Source organism: Bombina bombina, chromosome 9, assembly GCF_027579735.1.
Source record: "Bombina bombina isolate aBomBom1 chromosome 9, aBomBom1.pri, whole genome shotgun sequence".
Taxonomy (NCBI): domain Eukaryota; kingdom Metazoa; phylum Chordata; class Amphibia; order Anura; family Bombinatoridae; genus Bombina; species Bombina bombina.
This window is the reverse complement of record NC_069507.1, coordinates 149,933,319-149,958,627: the sequence shown is the minus strand read 5'-3', so window position 1 is coordinate 149,958,627 and position 25,309 is coordinate 149,933,319. Positions and strand designations below refer to the sequence as shown.

The window sequence follows — 25,309 nt, the reverse complement described above, 5'->3', positions numbered from 1 at the left end:
CCTAACACATACCGAACTTCTGAATTTACAAATCGAATCCAAACCAAATACATCCAAATTTATTCAAATTCGAAATTAATACATTCTTATGTATCCGAATTCGAATCGCTCCGAAAACGAAATTCGAAAAAATCTGAATCGGTCCGAAACAAATTTTTCCACTGCGCACAAGTCTAGTAACGATCAATGCTGGTAGATTTATTTAAAATTCATGAACGGAGGTGTAAAAAACGACCAGTAAATATTTGTCACAATTAAAGAAAGCAGCAAATGGAATAGGGTAGATACAGCATTTGGCTTAAGGACATTAAATTCGGCTTCAATTAACATTCCCTAACTGGTATTATAGCAGTGTTAAAGTAAAGTGTGTGAAATGAGATAAAAAGACTTGTCTTACATGCACAATTTGGTGAGTTACTATTAATAAAATAAATCATGTTTTACCAACCAAATTTAAAATAACTGTTAATTTATTTAATCCATTAGTTATGTATTACTGAAATCTCTCAAAAAATTCCTAAGCTAATCTGTGCAAAACATAGTAAAGACACCACTGACCATTCGAATAATAAGCACAACTTTATTTCATTACCATAAGTAAAGTATTACATAACAACCAGGTTGGGAAGACCATAAAGCACATAGTTAAAAGGTGATGGATTCCATGCTGAAAGTCTTTGTAGACATGTGGGCTTTGTCATTTCTTGTTTATCATCAGAAAAGCTCTGGTCTTCATTCACTACAAAATACAAGGGTATCATTTCACCAACAAGGCACGTATAAAACACATTATGTTAGTCAATTTTATTACTTATGGGTATTAGTTTTATTATATTTGCAGGAGACCTTAAAGGGACATAAAAACCCCAAAATGTTTATTTCAGATTCAGAATATCCTTTTAAAAAACGTTTTAGTTTACTTCTACTATCTAATCTGCTTAATTCTCTTGGTATCCTTTGTTGAAGGAGCAGCAATGCACTACTGGAAGATAGCTGGACACATTGGGTTTAATGTCCCTTTAACAGTTGATTAGTTGGGTGGCAAATCCAGTCAGGAGCTGAACTACCAGACTCATTAAAACTAAACAGACTGCCCTGTTTCATCTGTTCCCTGCTATGCTAAGCAGGTTATGCACAGCATTAAAAGCAGAGATACAGGGCTGTACACACTGCTTAGATTAAATGGCGTGCTGATTGGCCATACCCTCCTGCAACAGATTTATTAAAAACAAATCACAAAAGAATGGGCAGTCAAGGAATAAGAACATAACCAGTGATGGGCAGGTTGATTTTTAACCAACCCACAGATAACAAACATGTTAGCAACATATACCTGCAATAGCAACAAAAAAATGAATGTTTACTGTCTCTTGAAAGAGATATAAAAACCTTTTGTCTTTCTTTCATCATTCAGAGAAAAAATACAATTTTGAAAGACTTTCCAATTTACTTCTGTTATCAATTTGCTTCATTTTCTTGGTAACCTTTGCTGAAAGGAGCAGCAGTGCACAGCTGCTTATTTGAAATTCGGAGTAGGTTTTAAATCATTGTCGTTTTATTATGCACATGTTAATTATGCAACGCTACTGTATTTAGGGGTCCTTTAACACTCTACCTCACATCCACCTAGTTTCTTCATTTAATATACAAGAATCCCAATTCCTACTTAGTTACTCTCAGAACCTCTTCCCTTACCAGTTGTAACTAGGCATGGGCGAATGTGTTTATATTCAAATTCGAATGTTAGAACGAATGTTATTGTAGAAATTCGATTTACATAATAGAATGTTGATAAGAATGAATATTCTTAAAAATTCGATTTTCGAATGTTATTTACAGTCTTCGAATGTCACTTTCAAATTCGATTATTGCATTTATAAAACACAATTGTAGACTAGAAACACTATTTCGAATTCAAATGTCACATTCGAATCGAATATCACATTCAAATCAAATATCACATTTATTAAACACAGTTGTAAACTAGAAATACTATTTCGAATTCGAATGTCAGATTTGAATTCGAATGTCACATTCAAATTTGAATATTACATTTAAAACACAGTATTAGACTAGAAATACTATTTCGAATTTGAATGTCACATTCGAATTCGAATATTACATTTCAAAATTGAATGAATACATAGCTAAACATTCTATTATTCGAACAAATATTTTCGAATTCTATTGAAAAATTTGAAAACGAAAATTCTAAAATAGAATGATAGAATGTTATTTAAACATTCGAAATTCGATTCGAACGAACGTATCAAAATTCGTTTTAAATTTCTAATTTTTAGAAACATTCGCCCATACCTAGTTGTAACAAGAGAGGCACTAAACTGCTGGGTATATAACTCCAATGCCATTGTTACTACTCACCATTAGTGATGTCGCGAACCTAAAATTTTCGGTTCGCGAACCGCGGACTCGAACCTCCGGTATTGTTCGTGAACGCGCGAACCGCGCGAACCGCCATTGAATTCAATAGGCAGGCGAACTTTAAAAACTACAAGGACTCTTTCTGGCCACAATAGTGATGGAAAAGTTGTTTCAATGGTCCTAACACCTGGACTGTTGCATGCTGGAGGGGGATCCCTGGCAAAACTCCCATGGAAAATTACATAGTTGATGCAGAGTCTGCTTTTAAGCCATAATGGGTCTAAATCAACTAACATTCCCAAAATGGCTGTCTCAAAACATCCCGGACAGAAGATAAATTGATAGTGATAGATAGGATAGATAGATATACATAGATTGATAGTTAGATAGAATCGATAGAAGAGAAATAGATATATTTGTTAGATATATAATTACCCTAATAAATTCTAATAATCAAACATGCGTTCTTGGACCCAACTAGCTTGTGTCAATTAGTACTTTTCTTAGCACTTTAATCCCTGTTCCCCCCCCCCCTATCGTGGGAGTTCTATATGGCCTGCCAGATTACCCTGAAAAATTATAATAATAAGACATGTGGTCTGCTACCTATTTTAATGAGGTTGTGTTTTAAGTACTACCATTCTTAGCACTTTAATCTCTGTAACTCCCCCTATTTGGTGAGGTCTATACGGCCTGGATGATTACCCATACAAAATATAATAATAAGACATCTGCTCTTGGTCTGCGACCCATGGTAACTATGTTGTGTTAATTAGTAATGTCCTTCGCATTTTAATAGCTGTTACTCATACTCACCCTATCGGTGGAGGTCTATATGGCCTGCATGATTACCTTTACAAAATATAACAACCAAACATATGTTCTGGGACCCATGGTAAGTAGGTTGTGTTATGTAGTACTGTTCTTTGCATTTTCATACCTGTTACAACACCAAATGGTGGCAGGTCTATCTGTCCTTCATGATTAGCTGCACCCAAACCCCAAAAAAAGCTGAGTGGTCTTAGACTAACACCCATGGCTAACTCTGTTGTTTCAATTAGTACTATTCTTAGCACTTTCATCCCTGTTACGGGCGGTCTACATGGCCATCATGATTAGCCGAACAAAATACTACAATCCAACCTTTGCTCAGTCTTCATAGGCCCTTCATTGTCTGTATTTTGATAGTACAGTTCTTATTATTTTTATAGCTGATACAACACTGAATGTTGTCAGCTCTATATGGCCTGCATGATTAGCTGCACCCAATACAAAAATAAATCCAAGCGGTCTTGGATTAACACCCATGGCTAACTCTGTTGTTTCAAGTAGTACTATTCTTAGCACTTTCATCTCATCATCCCTGTTACTTCCAGGACTCTCGGTGGTGGTGGTCTACATGGCCATCATGATTAGCCTAACCAAATACTACAATCCAACCTTGGCTCAGTCTTCCTAAGGCCCTTCATTGGCTGTATTTTGCTAGTACTGTTCTTATTACTATGGTGGTCTACATGGCCATCATGATTAGCCTAACCAAATACTACAATCCAACCTTGGCTCAGTCTTCCTAAGGCCCTTCATTGGCTGTATTTTGGTAGTACTGTTCTTATTAGTTTAATAGCTGATACGACACCGAATGTTGTCAGCTCTATATGGCCTGCATGAATAGCCGCACCCAAAGCCAAAAGAAAGCCAAGCGGTTTTGCACTAACACCCATGGCTAACTCTGTTGTTTCAAGTTCTACTATTCTTAGCTCTTTCATCTCATCATCCCTGTTACTTCCAGGACTCTCGGTGGTGGTGGTCTACATGGCCATCATGATTAGCCTAACCAAATACTACAATCCAACCTTGGCCCAGTCTTCCTAAGGCCCTTCATTGGCTGTATTTTGGTAGTACTGTTCTTATTAGTTTAATAGCTGATACGACACCGAATGTTGTCAGCTCTATATGGCCTGCATGAATAGCCGCACCCAAAGCCAAAAAAAAGCCAAGCGGTTTTGCACTAACACCCATGGCTAACTCTGTTGTTTCAAGTTCTACTATTCTTAGCTCTTTCATCTCATCATCCCTGTTACTTCCAGGACTCTCGGTGGTGGTGGTCTACATGGCCATCATGATTAGCCTAACCAAATACTACAATCCAACCTTGGCCCAGTCTTCCTAAGGCCCTTCATTGGCTGTATTTTGGTAGTACAGTTCTTATTATTTTTATAGCTGATACAACACCGAATGTTGTCAGCTCTATATGGCCTGCATGATTAGCTGCACCCAATACAAAAATAAATCCAAGCGGTCTTGGATTAACACCCATGGCTAACTCTGTTGTTTCAAGTAGTACTATTCTTAGCACTTTCATCTCATCATCCCTGTTACTTCCAGGACTCTCGGTGGTGGTGGTCTACATGGCCATCATGATTAGCCTAACCAAATACTACAATCCAACCTTGGCTCAGTCTTCCTAAGGCCCTTCATTGGCTGTATTTTGCTAGTACTGTTCTTATTACTATGGTGGTCTACATGGCCATCATGATTAGCCTACCCAAATACTACAATCCAACCTTGGCTCAGTCTTCCTAAGGCCCTTCATTGGCTGTATTTTGGTAGTACTGTTCTTATTAGTTTAATAGCTGATACGACACCGAATGTTGTCAGCTCTATATGGCCTGCATGAATAGCCGCACCCAAAGCCAAAAAAAAGCCAAGCGGTTTTGCACTAACACCCATGGCTAACTCTGTTGTTTCAAGTTCTACTATTCTTAGCTCTTTCATCTCATCATCCCTGTTACTTCCAGGACTCTCGGTGGTGGTGGTCTACATGGCCATCATGATTAGCCTAACCAAATACTACAATCCAACCTTGGCTCAGTCTTCCTAAGGCCCTTCATTGGCTGTATTTTGGTAGTACTGTCATCCTTTTGAATAAAAGATTACAGTAAAGGCATTGATTTTAGAAACCCACAGATCATTATTTGCAACCGTGAATTTAGAAAAAAAAAATGATTACACAGCCGTGACACTTATATATGCTCAGGCCTTTTTAATACGAGGGTCCCGGAGCCTCAACCGAAACAACAGCATGAAAGAGGAGATATGTCATCCTTTTGAATAAAAGATTACAGGAAAGGCATTGATTTTAGAAACCCACAGATCATTATTTGCAACCGTGAATTTAGAAAAAAAAATTGATTACACACCCGTCACACTTATTTATGCTCAGGCCTTTTTAATACGAGGGTCCTGGAGCCTCAACCGAAACAAAGGCATGAAAGATGAGATATGTCATCCTTTTGAATAAAAGATTACAGGAAAGGCATTGATTTTAGAAACCCACAGATCATTATTTGCAACCGTGAATTTAGAAAAAAAAATTGATTACACAGCCGTGACACTTATTTATGCTCAGGCCTTTTTAATACGAGGGTCCCGGAGCCTCAACCGAAACAACAGCATGAAAGAGGAGATATGTCATCCTTTTGAATAAAAGATTACAGGAAAGGCATTGATTTTAGAAAGCCACAGATCATTATTTGCAACCGGGAAATTAGACAAAAACATTGATTAGACAGCAGTGACACTTATTTATGCTCAGGCCTTTTTAATACGAGGGTCCCGGAGCCTCAACCGAAACAGCATGAAAGAGGAGATATGTCATCCTTTTGAATAAAAGATTACAGGAAAGGCATTGATTTTAGAAACCCACAGATCATTATTTGCAACCGTGAATTTAGAAAAAAAAATTGATTACACAGCCGTCACACTTATTTATGCTCAGGCCTTTTTAATACGAGGGTCCCGGAGCCTCAACCGAAACAACAGCATGAAAGAGGAGATATGTCATTCTTTTGAATAATAGATTACAGGAAAGGCATTGATTTTAGAAAGCCACAGATCATTATTTGCAACCATGAAATTACACAAAAACATTGATTAGACAGCCGTGACACTTATTTATGCTCAGGCCTTTTTAATACGAGGGTCCCGGAGGCTCAACCGAAACAACAGCATGAAAGAGGAGATATGTCATCCTTTTGAATAAAAGATTACAGGAAAGGCATTGATTTTAGAAACCCACAGATCATTATTTGCAACCGTGAATTTAGAAAAAAAAATTGATTACACACCCGTGACACTTAATTATGCTCAGGCCTTTTTAATACGAGGGTCCCGGAGCCTCAACCGAAACAACAGCATGAAAGAGGAGATATGTCATCCTTTTGAATAAAAGATTACAGGAAAGGCATTGATTTTAGAAACCCACAGATCATTATTTGCAACCGTGAAATTAGACAAAAACATTGATTAGACAGCCGTGACACTTATTTATGCTCAGGCCTTGTTAATACGAGGGTCCCGGAGCCGCAACTGAAACAACAGCATGAAAGAGGACATATGTCAATCTTTTTGAATTATAGATTACAGGAAAGGCATTGATTTTAGAAACACTGAGATAATTACTTGCAACCGGGAAATCAAAAAAAAAATTGATCAGACACCCAGTACACTTTATTATCCATAGGCCTTTTCAGCAGAGGCTCCAGGACCCTCAACAAAAACAAGAGCAGGGAGCTGGGCATAGGAGTACAATGGAGTGTGACAATAATAATCTGAAGGTGAAGATTGCATAGTTGTGGCATTTTAATTTTGTTATTGTGGGAACTTAGTACTTGCAATGACCTTGCTCTGGTGAATCCATATCGCAAATGTGTTATTTAAGGCACTGTTTGTCTATTTTTTTGAATATCAGCATTTGTTAAATGAAGCTCAACTTAGGCTGGTGAGAAACGACCTTTCTTCTGGCTGTTTGCAAATGTTGTGGCTCTGGACAAACATGTGAATAAGGGGCCATCAGCCATATTCTGCATGCAACCCCTTTGATGATTGACGATAAACATGTGTCACCTGCAAGCAGATCTTGTTACTTCTGTCTAAATCATCTTCCTGGTATGGACAGGCCACTGTTTCCCACAGCAAGTACGAATTTTGAAATACAAGATTGTCTTGAGTATGGTAGGAAACCAAAGTTTATTTAATTCAGTACTATCTATCACCACAAAAAATGAACTTCTTGAAGCAACAAAAATGCCAGCAATTTCATGTGCTTATGGATGACAAGGATGTCATGTCCTTTGGTGCACAGAGATGGAGACGATTTTTGCCCTCCCTGTACACTACCCAGATGTCTCAAACATCACCAGAAACACAATACAGCCACTCTTGTGAAGTTCCTGGTGTTCCGGTAGCCATCTCTTTGCGCTCCTAAAGGAATACTTTATCAGTGTTTTTGTATTCATCCGACAACAGCTTCGGAGACTGTGGTGACGCACATGTTATTTACTGTTGTTCCAGCTGTGGCAATATCAATTGGCATGAAAAAGTTAAGATTTGTGGGTTGTGGAGCCTATAGCTGTTAAGGTAGGACGTGTGTTTGAGGAGCTCCAGGTCTTACAAGTTACTTTGGAGTTAGTTTTCAACCTTAATTTAATTTTCTTTTTGGGATTCATAGTCACACTTTCTGGGGCTATCCAAGAGGAGCCTGGTAAAAGCAGTAGTAGTCACCCCTTATATCAACGGGTACAGAGACCTGTTTTTTGCGTTTCCAATATTGCGCCGTACCCCAAACTAATCCTGAATGAAAAAAAAAAAAAAAAATTTGGACTAGTGACGCACATTTTATGCATGCTGTGGCAATTGCAATTTGCAATAAAAATAATCTGCTAACAACAACCACTACCTACGACCACACCTGACTCCTGAAGTCATGCTTCAGTTATTAAGTCAAGTTAAATTAATTTTTTTTTCTTTATTATGCGCAGCAGAGGCTCCAGGACCCTCGACAAAACCAGCAGCAGGAAAGAGGACATATGGCATCCTTTTGAAAAAAATGATTATAGGAAAGGCATTGATTTTAGAAACACAGAGATCATTAGTTGCAACCGTGAAATCACAAAAAACTTCGATTATACACCAAGTACACTTATTTATCCTTAGGCCTTTTTAGCAGAGGCTCCAGGACCCTCCACAAAACCAGCAGCATGAAAGAGGACATATGGCATCCTTTAGAAAATTAGATTACAGGAAAGGCATTGATTTTAGAAACACAGAGATCATTAGTTGCAACCGTGAAATCACAAAAAACTTCGATTATACACCAAGTACACTTATTTATCCTTAGGCCTTTTTAGCAGAGGCTCCAGGACCCTCCACAAAACCAGCAGCATGAAAGAGGACATATGGCATACTTTAGAAAATTAGATTACAGGAAAGGCATTGATTTTAGAAACACAGAGATCATTAGTTGCAACCGTGAAATCTAAAAAAAACATAGATTATACACCCAGTACACTTATTTATCCTTAGGCCTTTTTAGAAGAGTGTCCCGGAGCCTCAACAGAAAGAACAGCATGAAAGAGGACATATGGCATCCTTTTGAAAAATAGATCACAGGAAAGGCATTGATTTTAGAAAGACAGAAAAAAATTGTTACAAACGGGAAATCTAAAAAAACATTGAATAGACACCCAGTACACTTCTTTATCCTTCGGCCTTTTGAGCAGAGGCTCCAGGACACTCAACAAAACCAGCAGTAGGAAAGAGGACATATGGCATCCTTTGTGAAAAAAAGATTATAGGAAAGGCATTGATTTTAGAAACCCGGGGATAATTTGTTGTAACCGTGAATTTGAATTAAAAAAAAAAGATTGGATGTACACCAGGTACAATTCTTTATCCATAATGCCTTTTTATAAGAGGGTCCAGGACCCTCCAAACAAAAAACCAGCAGGAAAGAGGACATATGGCATACTTTTGAACAATAGAGTACAGGAAAGGCATAGATTTTAGAAACCCATAAAAAAAAATTTAAAATGTAAATTTGAATAAAAAAAATGATTCGATGGACAGCCAGTACACCTCTTTCTCCTTAGGCCTTTTTATAAGAGGGTCCTGGACCCTCAAAAAAAACACCAGCAGGAAAGAGGACGTATGGCATCCTTTTGAACAATAGAGTACAGGTACAAAATTGATTTTACAAACCCAGAGATCATTTTGGTCAATTGTTAAATAGAAAAATAAAAATGAGTGGCCAATCAGTACACCTCTTTCTCCTTAGGCCTTTTTATAAGATGGTCCTGGACACTCAAAAAAAACACCAGCAGGAAAGAGGACGTATGGCATCCTTTTGAACAATAGAGTACAGGTACGGCATTGATTTTACAAAACCAGAGATAATTTAGGTCAAATGAGAAATAGAAAATAAAAATGAGTGGACACCCAGTACACCTCTTTCACCTTAGGCCTTTTTATAAGAGTGTCCAGGACCCTCAAACAAAATACCAGCAGGAAAGAGAACATATGGCATACTTTGGAACAATAGAGTACTGGTACGGCATTGATTTGTGAAACCCACAGATAATTGTTTGTAAAAGTGAAATAGCACCAAAAACCATGCTTGGACTCCCACTCCAGGTCGTTCACCTTCAGCTTTTTTATAAGAGGGTCCAGCACCCTCAACAGAAACAACTGCAGGAAACACCACCACATATGCCATCCTTTTGCACAAGCGAGTACAGGTATGGCATCCATTTTAGAAACCCAAAGATAATTGAGAGGAACCAGGAACATTTTTATAAAAACTGGATGGGGCAACCATTACTACAGGTCGTTCTCCTTCAGCCTTTTTATATCATGGGCCACGACCCGCAACAGGCACAACAGCATGAAACAAAACATATGCCACCCTTTTGCACAATAGAGTACAGGTATGTCATAGATGGAACACAGAGATAATTTAGATCAACCAAGAGACGGATAAAGATGCTTGGTCGGTCCTACTCTTTCAAATTTGTTGCATTTTGCGTTCAATTGAATGGTCCACCGGATATGAGTGGTGTGTAAAGTTGTACAATTCGTAACAGTTTAATCACTAGTGTTATGTGCCTTATTTTTTTTTATTTGAGTTTTGTACCCACAGAGATGCAGCAGAGGCCAGAAAAATTAGGAATGTACAAATGACTGAAACATTGGGGTATTGTTGGAGCAACTGCTGTAGCAGCGGCCAGAAAAATCGATGTTTGTAAAACATTTATAAAGTGCCCTAAAAGCTTGTGGCTTGAACACTAGTTGTTGGCGGATAAGTCAAGCAAGTCCTCTGTCTTTATAACCAAAAAAAAAAGGCCAGCCTGTGTACCAGTTGTAGCCCAAGGCAGCTCATATCATCATCAGTAGTTTTTTATTCAAATGTATCGCCCAATGTCAGTCCCTTCGGGATCCAGCCCTCATTCATTTTTATAAAAGTGAGATAGTCAAGGCTTTTTTGACCTAGACGACTTCTCTTCTCAGTGACAAAACCTCCTGCTGCACTAAAAGTCCTTTCGGACAGGACACTTGAAGCGGGGCAGGCCAGAAGTTCCATTGCAAATTGGGATAGCTCAGGCCACAAGTCCAGCCTGCACACCCAGTAGTCAAGGGGTCCATCGCTCCTGAGAGTGTCGAGATCCGCAGTTAAAGCTAGGTAGTCTGCTACCTGTCAGTTGAGTCTTTCTCTAAGGCTGGATCCCGAAAGGCTCTGATGGTGCATGGGAGTTAAAAAGGTACGCATGTCCTCCATCAACAAGACGTCAGGAAAGCGCCCGGTCCTTGCCGCCGTGGTCGCGGGAGGAGGAGGATTAATTTCATCTCTTCCCCTGTTACATTCCCGTGGTGCTGTGACATCACTCTTATACGCTGTATAAAGCATAGTTTTTAATTTATTATGAAAATGCTCCATCCTTTCCGACTTGCGGGAATTTGGTAACATTTCAGGCACTTTATGCTTATACCGGGGGTCGAGGAGCGTGGACACCCAGTACAGGTCGTTCTCCTTCAGCTTTTTTATACGAGGGTCCCTCAACAGGCACGACAGCATGAAAGAACCCATTTGAACAAGGTTGGATGCTGAGCTAATCATGTCGCGTTCCTCCTCCTCACTGATCTCACTGATCTCACTGATGGTATGTTCTTCCCCCCAGCCACGTACAACACCACAGGTACCAGAGAGGTGACAACAACGAGCACCCTGGGATGACTGTTGTGCTCGGTCTTCCTCCTCCTCATCCTCCCCAAAGCCACATTCCTCCTCTGACTCCTCTTCCTCACAATCCTCTTCCTGCGTTGCCGCAGGTCCAGCAAGCAATGCTGATTCGGCTGTTTGTGGGGGTGATGGACACCACAACTCTTCCTCTTCCTCTTCACGCTCATCTACTGCCTGATCCAGCACTCTTCGCAAGGCACGCTCCAGGAAGAAAACAAATGGTATGATGTCGCTGATTGTGCCTTCGGTGCGACTGACAAGGTTTGTCACCTCCTCAAAAGGACGCATGAGCCTACAGGCATTGCGCATGAGCGTCCAGTAATTTGGCAAAAATATCCCCAGCTCCCCAGAGGCTGTCCTAGCACCCCGGTCATACAAATACTCATTAACAGCTTTTTCTTGTTGGAGCAGGCGGTCAAACATTAGGAGTGTTGAATTCCACCGTGTCGGGCTGTCACAAATCAAGCGCCTCACTGGCAGGTTGTTTCGACGCTGGATATCAGACAAGTGCCCATGGCCGTGTAGGAACGCCTGAAATGGCCACACACCTTCCTGGCCTGCTTCAGGACGTCCTGTAAGCCTGGGTACTTATGGACAAATCGTTGTACAATCAGATTACACACATGTGCCATGCACGGCACATGTGTCAACTTGCCAAATTTCAATGCCGCCACCAAATTACTTCCATTGTCAGAAACAACCTTGCCAATCTCCAGTTGGTGCGGAGTCAGCCACTGATCCACCTGTGCGTTCAGGGCGGTCAGTAGTGCTGGTGCGGTGTGACTCTCCGCTTTCAGGCAAGTCAACCCCAAGACGGCGTGACACTGCCGTACCCGGGATGTAGCATAGTACCTGGGGAGCTGGGGGGTGCCATAGATGTGGAGCAAGACGCAGAAGTTGAAGAGGACTCAGCCGAGGAAGAGGTTATGGAAGAGGATGGAGTAGGAGGAGTAGAGGAGGTAGCAGCAGGCCTGCCTGCAAGTCGTGGCGGTGTCACCAACTCTTCTGCAGAGCCACGCATTCCATGCTTGTCAGAAGTCAGCAGGTTTACCCAATGCGCAGTGTAGGTGATATACCTGCCCTGACCATGCTTTGCAGACCAGCTATCCGTGGTCATATGGACCCTTGCCCCAACGCTGTGTGCCAGACGTGCCATAACTTCCTTTCTCACAACAGAGTACAGGTTTGGGATTGCCTTTTGTGAAAAGAAATTTCTGCCAGGTACCTTCCACTGCGGTGTCCCAATAGATACAAATTTTTTGAAAGCATCAGACTCCACCAGCTTGTATGGTAAAAGCTGGCGGGCTAAGAGTTCAGACAAGCCAGCTGTCAGAAGCCGGGCAAGGGGGTGACCTTGAGAAATTGGCTTCTTACATGTCCTTGACAGACACCTGACTGTGGGCAGATGACCAGGAACTGCTACGTAAGAGAGACTGAGTGGAGGATGGTTGAGAGGGGGCAAGGAGGACAGCACTGGTTGACGTGGCTGAAGATGCTGGAGCAGGAGGAGGAGGGCGGCTTTCACTTTGTGTGCTGCTTCTACTCATGTGTTCTTCCTTTGTGTGCTGCTTCTACTCATGTGTTCTTCCCATCGGCCTTTGTGATGGGAGACCATGTGCCTTCGCAAAGCAGTTGTACCTAGGTGGCTGTTGGACTTCCCACGACTCAGTTTCTTTTGGCACAGGTTGCAAATGGCATCACTGTTGTCAGAGGCAGACACACAAAAAAAAATGCCACACTGCTGAGCTCTGCGATGACGGAATTCTGGTGGTGGCAACAGCATGCGTTGATGGGCGTCGGCGGGCTGTCTGGCTGACCCCTGGTGACGATGCATGCTGTCTGACTGTGCCACTAGCTCCTTGAGACGACCTCCCCGTGCTTCCAAATCGTCTCCTCCTCCTCCTCCTCCTCCTCCTCCTCCTCTCTGTCTCCCCATCTGAACTTTCCCCCTCTTCTTCTTCTCTTCTAGCAGGCACCCACGTGACATCCACCGACACATCATCAACCGCTTCACTTGTATCTGAAACATCAAGAAAGGAAGCAGCAGCGGGTACAACATCACCATCATCATCACACCGTACCTCCATGTCGGTAATGCTGCCTGACTGAGACTGATCACTATTATCTACATCCTCTGTCAATGATGGTTGCGCATCACTCATTTCTTCAAAATGATGTGTCAATAACTCCTGTGACAGATCAAGTGAAGCGGCTGTGGTGCTAGTGTTGGTGGTGGCGACAGGCGGCGGAGTGTCACTGGTCACTTGAGACCTGCCCAAAGCACAGCTGGACTTAGATGGTGCGTCAAGGTTAGGAGGTACTAGCAGCGGAAGCTGAAGAAGATTGGGTTTCCTGTGTTAGCCATTCAACTAGGTCCTCCTCAGAAGTTTTTGCATCCCCCCTGGCACCCGGCGTCTGAACAATGTGCATATTTGTAGGGTCTAAAGGAATCACAGCACCACGACCACGGAACCTGCGGGGTGGCCTGCCTCTGCCTGTCATTTTTTTTTAAATGGACACTAACAATACTATTACACCAATTGAGTGGTGGCACTGTGAAAGTGGGCACAGTATACGCTGTGGGACTGACAACAACAAAAAAGACAGATGTTTTAAAAATCACAAATTGTTAATTTTTTTAAATATTACTAGTACTGTGGCAACAAATATGATTGTTTGGCACTATTTGGCAAATGAACCTGTCTGGCACACACGCTGGGAGAAAGGAAACTGCAATTCAATGGCACTAGGAGACTGAAGAATCACAGTCAAAACAGTTATGATTAACAAAAATTCCAATCCTGTTACAATAAATATGAGTGGTGGCACTAATTGGCTAGTTGGGACTGACACACAGGCAGGCAGGAGGAAAATGCAATTCAAGGGCACTAGTAGACTGAAGAATCACAGTCAAAACAGTTATGATTAACAAAAATTCCAATACTGTTAAAAGAAATATGATTGCTAGCACTAATTGGATAGTTGGGCCTGGCACACAGGCTGGCAGGCAGTAGAAAAGTGCAATTCAATGGCACAAGCAAAATGAGGATTAAGATCAACCATCAAGATTTTTTTTATTTAAATTAGTAACTATACTGTGACAACAATTAGGATTGGTGTAAATAGTTGGCAAGACGGCCTGGCACAAAAGGATGGCAGGCAGGAGGGAGATGCAATTCAAGGACACTAGGAGACTGATTAATGACAGTCAAAACAGTGATGATTGACAATTTTTGCAATACTGTTAAAAGAAATATGATTGCTGACAACAATTGGCTAGGTGGGCCTGGCTCACAGCAGGCTGCAAGGCAGGAGGAAAACATAATTTATGCTTACCTGATAAATTTATTTCTCTTGTAGTGTAGTCAGTCCACGGGTCATCCATTACTTATGGAATATATCTCTTCCTAACAGGAAGCTGCAAGAGGATCACCCAGCAGAGCTGCTACATAGCTCCTCCCCTCACATGTCATATTCAGTCATTCGACCAAAGCAGACGAGAAAGGAGAAACCATAGGGTGCAGTGGTGACTGGAGTTTAATTAAAATTTAGGTCTGCCTTAAAGACAGGGCGGGCCGTGGACTGACTACACTACAAGAGAAATAAATTTATCAGGTAAGCATAAATTATGTTTTCTCTTGTTAAGTGTATCCAGTCCACGGATCATCCATTACTTGTGGGATACCAATACCAAAGCTTAAGTACACGGATGATGGGAGGGACAAGGCAGGAACTTAAATGGAAGGAACCACTGCCTGAAGTACCTTTCTCCCAAAAATAGCCTCCGAAGAAGCAAAAGTGTCAAATTTGTAAAATTTTGAAAAGGTGTGAAGCGAAGACCAAGTCGCAGCCTTGCAAATCTGTTCAACAGAGGCCTCATTTTTAAAGGCCCAGGTGGAAGCCACAGCTCTAGTAGAATGAGCTGTAATCCTTTCAGGAGGCTGCTGTCCAGCAGTCTCATAGGCTAAACGTATTATGCTACGAAGCCAAAAAGAGAGAGAGGTAGCCGAAGCCTTTTGACATCTTCTCTGTCCAGAGTAAACGACAAACAGGGAAGAAGTTTGATGAAAATCTTTAGTTGCCTGCAAATAGAACTTCAGGGCACGGACTACGTCCAAATTATGCAAAAGTCGTTCCTTCTTTGAAGAAGGGTTAGGACACAGTGATGGAACAACAATCTCTTGATTGATATTCCTGTTAGTAACTACCTTAGGTAAGAACCCAGGTTTAGTACGCAGAACTACCTTGTCTGAATGAAAAATCAGATAAGGAGAATCACAATGTAAGGCAGATAACTCAGAGACTCTTCGAGCCGAGGAAATAGCCATCAAAAACAAAACTTTCCAGGATAACAGCTTGATATCAATGGAATGAAGGGGTTCAAATGGAACGCCTTGAAGAACATTAAGAACTAAGTTTAAGCTCCACGGCGGAGCAACAGTCTTAAACACAGGCTTAATCCTAGTTAAAGCCTGACAAAAAGCTTGAACGTCTGGAACTTCAGCCAGACGTTTGTGTAGAAGAATAGACAGAGCAGAAATCTGTCCCTTTAACAAACTAGCAGATAAGCCCTTTTCTAAACCATCTTGTAGAAAAGACAATATCCTAGGAATCCTAACCTTACTCCATGAGAAACTCTTGGATTCGCACCAATATAAATATTTACGCCATATCTTATGGTAAATTTTTCTGGTAACAGGCTTCCTAGCCTGTATTAAGGTATCAATAACCGACTCCGAGAAGCCACGCTTTGATAGAATCAAGCGTTCAATCTCCATGCAGTCAGCCTCAGAGAAATTAGATTTGGATGTTTGAAAGGACCCTGAATTAGAAGGTCCTGTCTCAGAGGCAGAGACCACGGTGGACAGGACGACATGTCCACTAGGTCTGCATACCAGGTCCTGCGTGGCCACGCAGGCGCTATCAGAATCACCGAAGCTCTCTCCTGTTTGATCTTGGCAATCAAACGAGGAAGCATCGGGAATGGTGGAAACACATAAGCCATGTTGAAGACCCAAGGGGCTGTCAGAGCATCTATCAGCACCGCTCCCGGGTCCCTGGACCTGGATCCGTAACAAGGAAGCTTGGTGTTCTGGCGAGACGCCATGAGATCCAGATCTGGTTTGCCCCAACGAAGAATCAGTTGAGCAAAGACCTCCGGATGAAGTTCCCACTCCCCCGGATGAAAAGTCTGGCGACTTAGAAAATCCGCCTCCCAGTTCTCTACGCCTGGGATGTAAATTGCTGACAGGTGGCAAGAGTGAGACTCTGCCCAGCGAATTATCTTTGAGACTTCCAACATCGCTAGGGAACTTCTGGTTCCCCCTTGATGGTTGATGTAAGCCACAGTCGTGATGTTGTCCGACTGAAATCTGATGAACCTCAGAGTTGCTAACTGAGGCCAAGCTAGGAGAGCATTGAATATTGCTCTTAATTCCAGAATATTTATTGGGAGGAGTTTCTCCTCCTGAGTCCATAATCCCTGAGCTTTCAGGGAGTTCCAGACTGCGCCCCAGCCTAGAAGGCTGCCGTCTGTTGTTACAATCGTCCAATCTGGCCTGCGAAAGGTCATCCCCTTGGACAGATGTGGCCGAGAGAGCCACCATAGAAGAGAATCTCTGGTCTCTTGATCCAGACTTAGTAGGGGGGACAAATCTGAGTAATCCCCGTTCCACTGATTTAGCATGCACAATTGCAGCGGTCTGAGATGCAGGCGCGCAAATGGTACTATGTCCATTGCCGCTACCATTAAGCCGATTACTTCCATGCACTGAGCTACTGACGGGTGTGGAATGGAATAAAGGACACGGCAAGCATTTAGAAGTTTTGATAACCTGGCCTCTGTCAGGTAAATTTTCATCTCTACAGAATCTATAAGAGTCCCTAGAAAGGGAACTCTTGTAAGTGGTAATAGAGAACTCTTTTCCACGTTCACCTTCCACCCATGCGACCTCAGAAATGCCAGAACTATCTCTGTATGAGACTTGGCAGTTTGAAAACTTGACGCTTGTATCAGAATGTCGTCTAGGTACGGAGTCACCGCTATGCCTCGCGGTCTTAGTACCGCCAGAAGTGAGCCCAGAACTTTTGTAAAGATTCTTGGAGCCGTAGCTAATCCGAAGGGAAGAGCTACAAACTGGTAATGCCTGTCTAGGAAAGCAAATCTTAGGTACCGATAATGATCCTTGTGAATCGGTATGTGAAGTTAGGCATCCTTTAAATCCACTGTGGTCATGTACTGACCCTCTTGGATCATGGGAAGGATGGTTCGAATAGTTTCCATTTTGTATGATGGAACTCTTAGAAATTTGTTTAGGATTTTTAAGTCCAAGATTGGTCTGAAGGTTCCCTCTTTCTTGGGAACCACAAATAGATTTGAATAGAATCCCTGCCCGTGTTCCGTCCGCGGAACTGGGTGGATCACCCCCATTAGTAAAAGGTCTTGTACACAGCGTAGAAACGCCTCTTTCTTTATTTGGTTTGCTGATAACCTTGAAAGATGAAATCTCCCTCGTGGAGGAGAAGTTTTGAAGTCCAGGAGATATCCCTGAGATATGATCTCCAATGCCCAGGGATCCTGGACATCTCTTGCCCAAGCCTGGGCGAAGAGAGAAAGTCTGCCCCCCACTAGATCCGTTTCCGGATAGGGGGCCCTCTCTTCATGCTGTCTTGGAGGCAGCAGCAGGTTTCTTGGCCTGCTTGCCCTTGTTCCAGGACTGGTTAACTTTCCAGCCCTGCCTGTAACGAGCAACAGCTCCTTCCTGTTTTGGAGCGGAGGAAGTTGATGCTACTCCAGCCTTGAAGTTACGAAAGGCACGAAAATTAGACTGTTTGGCCTTTGATTTGGCCCTGTCCTGAGGTAGAGCATGGCCCTTACCTCCCGTAATGTCAGCTATAATTTCTTTCAAGCCGGGCCCGAATAAGGTCTGCCCTTTGAAAGGAATATTAAGCAATTTAGATTTAGAAGTCACGTCAGCTGACCAGGATTTAAGCCATAGCGCTCTGCGCGCTTGGATGGCGAATCCGGAGTTCTTAGCCGTAAGTTTGGTTAAATGTACGACGGCATCAGAAACAAATGCGTTAGCTAGCTTAAGTGTTTTAAGCTTGTTCATAATTTCATCCAATGGAGCTGTGCGAATGGCCTCTTCCAGAGACTCAAACCAGAATGCCGCCGCAGCAGTGACAGGCGCAATGCATGCAAGGGGCTTTAAGATAAAACCTTGTTGAACAAACATTTTCTTAAGGTAACCCTCTAATTTCTTATCCATTGGATCTGAAAAGGCACAACTATCCTCCACCGGGATAGTGGTACGCTTAGCTAAAGTAGAAACTGCTCCCTCCACCTTAGGGACCGTCTGCATAAGTCTCGTGTGGTGGCATCTATAGGAAACATTTTCCTAAATATGGGAGGAGGGGAAAAGGGCACACCAGGTCTATCCCACTCCTTGCTAATAATCTCTGTAAGCCTTTTAGGTATAGGAAACACGTCAGTACACACCGGTACCGCATAGTATCTATCCAACCTACATAATTTTTCTGGAATTGCAACCGTGTTACAATCATTCAGAGCCGCTAATACCTCCCCTAGCAATATGCGGAGGTTCTCAAGCTTAAATTTAAAATTAGAAATCTCTGAATCCAGTCTCCCTGGATCAGATCCGTCACCCACAGAATGAAGCTCTCCGTCTTCACGTTCTGCAAACTGTGACGCAGTATCTGACATGGCTCTCACCTCATCCGCGCGCTCTGTCCTTAACCCAGAGCTATCGCGCTTGCCTCTTAATTCTGGCAATTTAGATAATACTTCTGTCATAACAGTAGCCATGTCTTGCAAAGTGATTTGTAAGGGCCTCCCTGATGTACTTGGCGCCACAAAATCACGCACCTCCTGAGCGGGAGGCGAAGGTACTGACACGTGAGGAGAGTTAGTCGGCATAACTTCCCCCTCGTTGTCTGGTGATAATTTCTTTACATGTAAAGATTGACTTTTATTTAAAGTAGCATCAATGCAATTAGTACATAAATTTCTATTGGGCTCCACATTGGCCTTTAAACATAGTGAACAAAGAGATTCATCTGTGTCAGACATGTTTAAACAGACTAGCTATGAGACTAGCAAGCTTGGAAATACTTTTCTAAATAAATTTACAAGCAATATAAAAAACGCTACTGTGCCTTTAAGAAGCACAAAAAGCTGTCACAGTTGAAATAACAATGAACCAAAATAGTTATAGTAACCAATTTTTCACAGTAAATGTATTAAGTTAGCAAAGGATTGCACCCACCAGCAAATGGATGATTAACCCCTTAATACCCAAAAACGGATTAACAATTTAATAATTAACGTTTTTCTCACAGTCAAAACACACTGTCACAGGTCTGCTGTGACTGATTACCTCCCTCAAAATGAATTTTGAAGACCCCTGAGCTCTCTAGAGACGATCTGGATCATGGAGGATGAAGTAGATTGTGACTGAATTTTTACTGCGCAAAAAAGCGCTAAAATAGGCCCCTCCCACTCACTCATATTACAATAGTGGGGAAGCTCAGAAAACTGTTTCTATGCAGAAAACAAAGATGGCCATGTGGTAAAAATCATGCCCCAATAAGTTTTATCACCAAGTACCTCACAAAAAACGATTAACATTCCAGTAAACGTTTTAAACATACATTTGAAAAGTTATGAATTGTTATTAATAAGCCTGCTACCAGTCGCTTTTACTGCAGTTAAGGCTCATACATTATTTCAGTATTAACAGTATTTTCAGAGTCAATTCCATTCCTTAGAAAAATACATTCAGTGTACACACACTCATCAGCCTAATACCAGTCGCTATCACTGCATTTAAGGCTGAACTTACTTTACATTGGTATCAGCAGTATTTTCTCAGTCAATTCCATTCCTCAGAAAAATAATTACTGCACATACCTCATTTGCAGGGGGGTCCTGCATGCTATTCCCCTTCTCTGAAGTTACCTCACTCCTCAGATGAGAACAGCCAGTGGATCTTAGTTACGTCTGCTAAGATCATAGAAAACGCAGGCAGATTCTTCTTCTAATGCTGCCTGAGAATAAACAGCACACTCCGGTGCCATTTAAAATAACAAACTTTTGATTGTAGAAATAAACTAAGTTAAAAAACACCACAGACCTCTCACAGCGACCTATCTAGTTAGGCTGCAAGAGAATGACTGAATATGACATGTGAGGGGAGGAGCTATGTAGCAGCTCTGCTGGGTGATCCTCTTGCAGCTTCCTGTTAGGAAGAGATATATTCCATAAGTAATGGATGACCCGTGGACTGACTACACTTAACAAGAGAAAGTGCTATTCAATGGCACCAGCAAACTGAGGTTTCAAATCACAGCAACTATTACCAAAAATTTTAATTTTTAATTATTAGAATACTGTCACAACAAATATGATTGGTGTAAATATTTTTTAAGTAGGCCTGGCACACAGGCTTGGAAGGCTGTAGAAAACTGAATTCAAAGGCACGAGCAAACTGAGGGTTAAGATCATCAACAATAAAGATTTTTTTAATTTTAATTAGTAACTATACTGTGACAAAAAATTAGGATTGGTGTAAATAGTTGGCAAGACGGCCTGGCACAAAAGGATGGCAGGCAGGAGGGAGATGCAATTCAAGGACACTAGGAGACTGATTACTGACAGTCTAAACAGTGATGATTGACAATTTTTGCAATACTGTTAACAGAAATATGATTGCTGACAACAATTGGCTAGGTGGGGGCCTGGCTCACAGCAGGCTGCAAGGCAGGAGGAAAGTGCGTTTCAATGGCACCAGCAAACTGACGATTCAAATCAAAGCAACTATTACCAAAAATTTTAATTTTTAATTATTAGAATACTGTCACAACAAATATGATTGGTGTAAATATTTTTTAAGTAGGCCTGGCACACAGGCTTGGAAGGCTGTAGAAAACTGCAATTCAAAGGCACGAGCAAACTGAGGGTTAAGATCATCAACAATAAAGATTTTTTTAATTTTAATTAGTAACTACACTGTGACAAAAAATTAGGATTGGTGTAAATAGTTGGCAAGACGGCCTGGCACAAAAGGATGGCAGGCAGGAGGGAGATGCAATTCAAGGACACTAGGAGACTGATTACTGACAGTCTAAACAGTGATGATTGACAATTTTTGCAATACTGTTAACAGAAATATGATTGCTGACAACAATTGGCTAGGTGGGGGCCTGGCTCACAGCAGGCTGCAAGGCAGGAGGAAAGTGCGTTTCAATGGCACCAGCAAACTGACGATTCAAATCACAGCAACTATTACCAAAAATTTTAATTTTTAATTATTAGAATACTGTCACAACAAATATGATTGGTGTAAATATTTTTTAAGTAGGCCTGGCACACAGGCTTGGAAGGCTGTAGAAAACTGAATTCAAAGGCACGAGCAAACTGAGGGTTAAGATCATCAACAATAAAGATTTTTTTAATTATAATTAGTAACTATACTGTGACAAAAAAATTAGGATTGGTGTAAATAGTTGGCAAGACGGCCTGGCACAAAAGGATGGCAGGCAGGAGGGAGATGCAATTCAAGGACACTAGGAGACTGATTACTGACAGTCTAAACAGTGATGATTGACAATTTTTGCAATACTGTTAACAGAAATATGATTGCTGACAACAATTGGCTAGGTGGGGGCCTGGCTCACAGCAGGTTGCAAGGCAGGAGGAAAGTGCGTTTCAATGGCACCAGCAAACTGACGATTCAAATCACAGCAACTATTAACAAAAATTTTAATTTTTAATTATTAGAATACTGTCACAACAAATATGATTGGTGTAAATATTTTTTAAGTAGGCCTGGCACACAGGCTTGGAAGGCTGTAGAAAACTGCAATTCAAAGGCACGAGCAAACTGAGGGTTAAGATCATCAACAATAAATATTTTTTTAATTTTAATTAGTAACTATACTGTGACAAAAAATTAGGATTGGTGTAAATAGTTGGCAAGACGGCCTGGCACAAAAGGATGGCAGGCAGGAGGGAGATGCAATTCAAGGACACTAGGAGACTGATTACTGACAGTCTAAACAGTGATGATTGACAATTTTTGCAATACTGTTAACAGAAATATGATTGCTGACAACAATTGGCTAGGTGGGGGCCTGGCTCACAGCAGGCTGCAAGGCAGGAGGAAAGTGCGTTTCAATGGCACCAGCAAACTGACGATTCAAATCACAGCAACTATTACCAAAAATTTTAATTTTTAATTATTAGAATACTGTCACAACAAATATGATTGGTGTAAATATTTTTGAAGTAGGCCTGGCACACAGGCTTGGAAGGCTGTAGAAAAGTGCAATTCAAAGGCACGAGCAAACTGAGGGTTAAGATCAACACTAAAATTTTTTTTTATTTAAATTAATAACTATACTGTCTGACTGTGACAACAATTATGATTGGTGTAAATAGTTGGCTAGACGGCCTGGCACAAAAGGCTGGCAGTGGCAGGCAGGAGGTAAATGAAATTCAATGGCCCTAGGAGACTGAATATTTGCAGTCCAAAAAATTATGTTTTTTTTTTTTTTATTACTGTTACAAGAATTATGATTGGTGCCACTAATTGGCTACTTGGGCCTGGCAGACAGGCTGGCAGATATGAGTCGTGGATGGTAGGTAGGGCAGTAATTTAACACAGTATGCTGTGTAAGTGACAAAAACACAGGACTGATAGAAAATTAAGTTACATTACACTAGCAAAATATTTTAAAATTTTAGATTTTAATATTAAAATTATGTTAAGAAGTGCAATGCACATATGACTCTATGAGTGGTCGCACTAGCTGGCTGCTACGTAGGGCAGCAATTATAACAACAGTATGCTGTGTAAGTCAGATAGACAGTTAGATACAGGCCTGATAGAAAATACAATTAGATTACACTAGCATAATGATTTAAAGACTTTTTTTTGGAAATTTTAAGAAAAAGGTTAAGCACATACATATGAGTCGTGGCTGATAGCCTTGGAAGGGCAGCTATTAAAAACAGTAGGCTATGTATGTCGGATACACACACACCTGATAGAAAATACTATTAGATTACACTAGAAAAATGATTGAAATTATTTTTTTGGGGGGGGGAATTAAAAAAAGGTTAAACACATATGAGTCATGGCTCATAGACTAGGGAGGGCAGCAAGTAAACACAGTAGGCTCTCTATGTCAGCAAAACACACAGGCCGGATAGAAAATTAGATTTGATTACACTAGCAAACAAATTTAAACTTTTTTTTTTTTTATATTAAAATTAAGGTGAAAGAAAAATAGATATGAGTGCTGGGTGGCTGCCTGGCACAGACCAATTAACCAAAAGACTGAAAAAAAGAGGTATATTAATGCTGAGTGAGCCTGACAGACACAGGCATGATAGTAAATGTAATTAGATTACACTAGAAAAAATTTTTTTTGTGTTTTTTTTTTAAATTAAAAATAATGTTATAAACGGATATTAACACTGCTGGCTGCTGGCTGGCACAGAGCAATGAACCAGAGTATATGCTGTGTGACACTGGCCTGATAGAAAATGAAAAAAAAATTACACTAGAAAAATAATTATATTTTTGGGTTAGTTAAATTTAAACTAATGTTGTTAGGGAGATATCAGTGGTGGCAGTAGTCACAGCATATGCTGTGAGCCTTAAACACACAGCTGAAAGCCAGGCAAATGCTAATAAAAAACAAACAAAAAAAAAACGGCACGAAATATAGCCCTAAAAAGGGCTTTTTGGGGTGCTGTGCTTGCAGCAGAGATGAGTTGAGTCCTTCTGGACTGTAAATACACTAGCCTAGCTATGTTTTTCCTATTAATGTCAGGAGCAAAAACACAACACGTCCTCTCATTAAAAAAGCAAGGTCGTTATGAGTCTAAAATGGCGGATTCCGAGTAGCTGGGAGTGTCTGTGAGGGAGTGTCTGATGTTGATTGGCTCTAATGTGTCAGGCGGCTGTGACATAAAGGGTCAAAGTTTCCACAATGATGACACATAGGGGCGGATCGAACATCGCCATGTGTTCGCCCACAAACGCGAACAACCTATGTTCGCTGTGAACCGTTCGCGGGCGAACAGTTCGGGACATCACTACTCACCATGTTTTCCCTCCTGGGACTGCAGCTCTCTTCAAAGCTGTTCTCTTATTTTAAGCCATTACAGGGGCCAGTTAGTGAAGATCCATATCTTCATATTTGATCCCTCCATCTTGGAGTATACGTAAACTTGCACCCTGTGACAGAAGCTGTGCACATTCAGAGATCAGTGACGTTGCCACCTTTTGACAGCTGTACCTTACGCTTCAGTTTAGCTTGCATGATAGAGGGCAGAAGCTTTATATTTTGCAGCTTAAACACTTACATAACAAATATAAAAAGACCTCAGGAATAATATAGAGTGCGGTTATTGCAAAAATGTACAGATTTTACTCTGCACTATGTACGCTAAAAACTAAAATGCACCATACAGCTATTTACAAGGACAACAATGTCACTGATGTGTGTACGGGCAACACTTGTGTCACAAGATGAATATCAAAAATCCAAGGAGGTGCCCTGTGTGAAGATAAGGAACTTCACAAACCAGCACCAGTAAGGGGTTAAAAAAACTTTCATCTTAGCATCAGTGTGACCCAGTTACACCCATCTAAACACAATGGGGTAGAATTACCATAAGTCGAGCGGACATGATTCGCTATAGCGAAATATATACGCTCGACCTCGCTAAATTTCTAGTGAAATACTTGTGCCATGCCATCCCCTAATCAACGGTGGCCAATCGGCCACTAGCAGGGGGTGTCAATCATCCTGATCGTATCTGAT

The 25,309-nt window shown here is 41.3% G+C and overlaps 1 protein-coding gene across 1 annotated transcript in view; it reads right to left on the bottom strand.

The window, feature by feature from the left end:
* Window positions 1–560: 560 nt before the first annotated feature.
* Window positions 561–25,309, bottom strand: part of LOC128640465 (cilia- and flagella-associated protein 46-like) — a 638,812-nt gene continuing 614,063 nt past the window's right edge. The window contains exon 68 of the mRNA XM_053692944.1: window positions 561–739. Coding sequence (XP_053548919.1) covers window positions 606–739 — 134 coding nt within the window. The 3' untranslated portion in view covers window positions 561–605. The remainder of the gene's footprint in view (window positions 740–25,309) is intronic.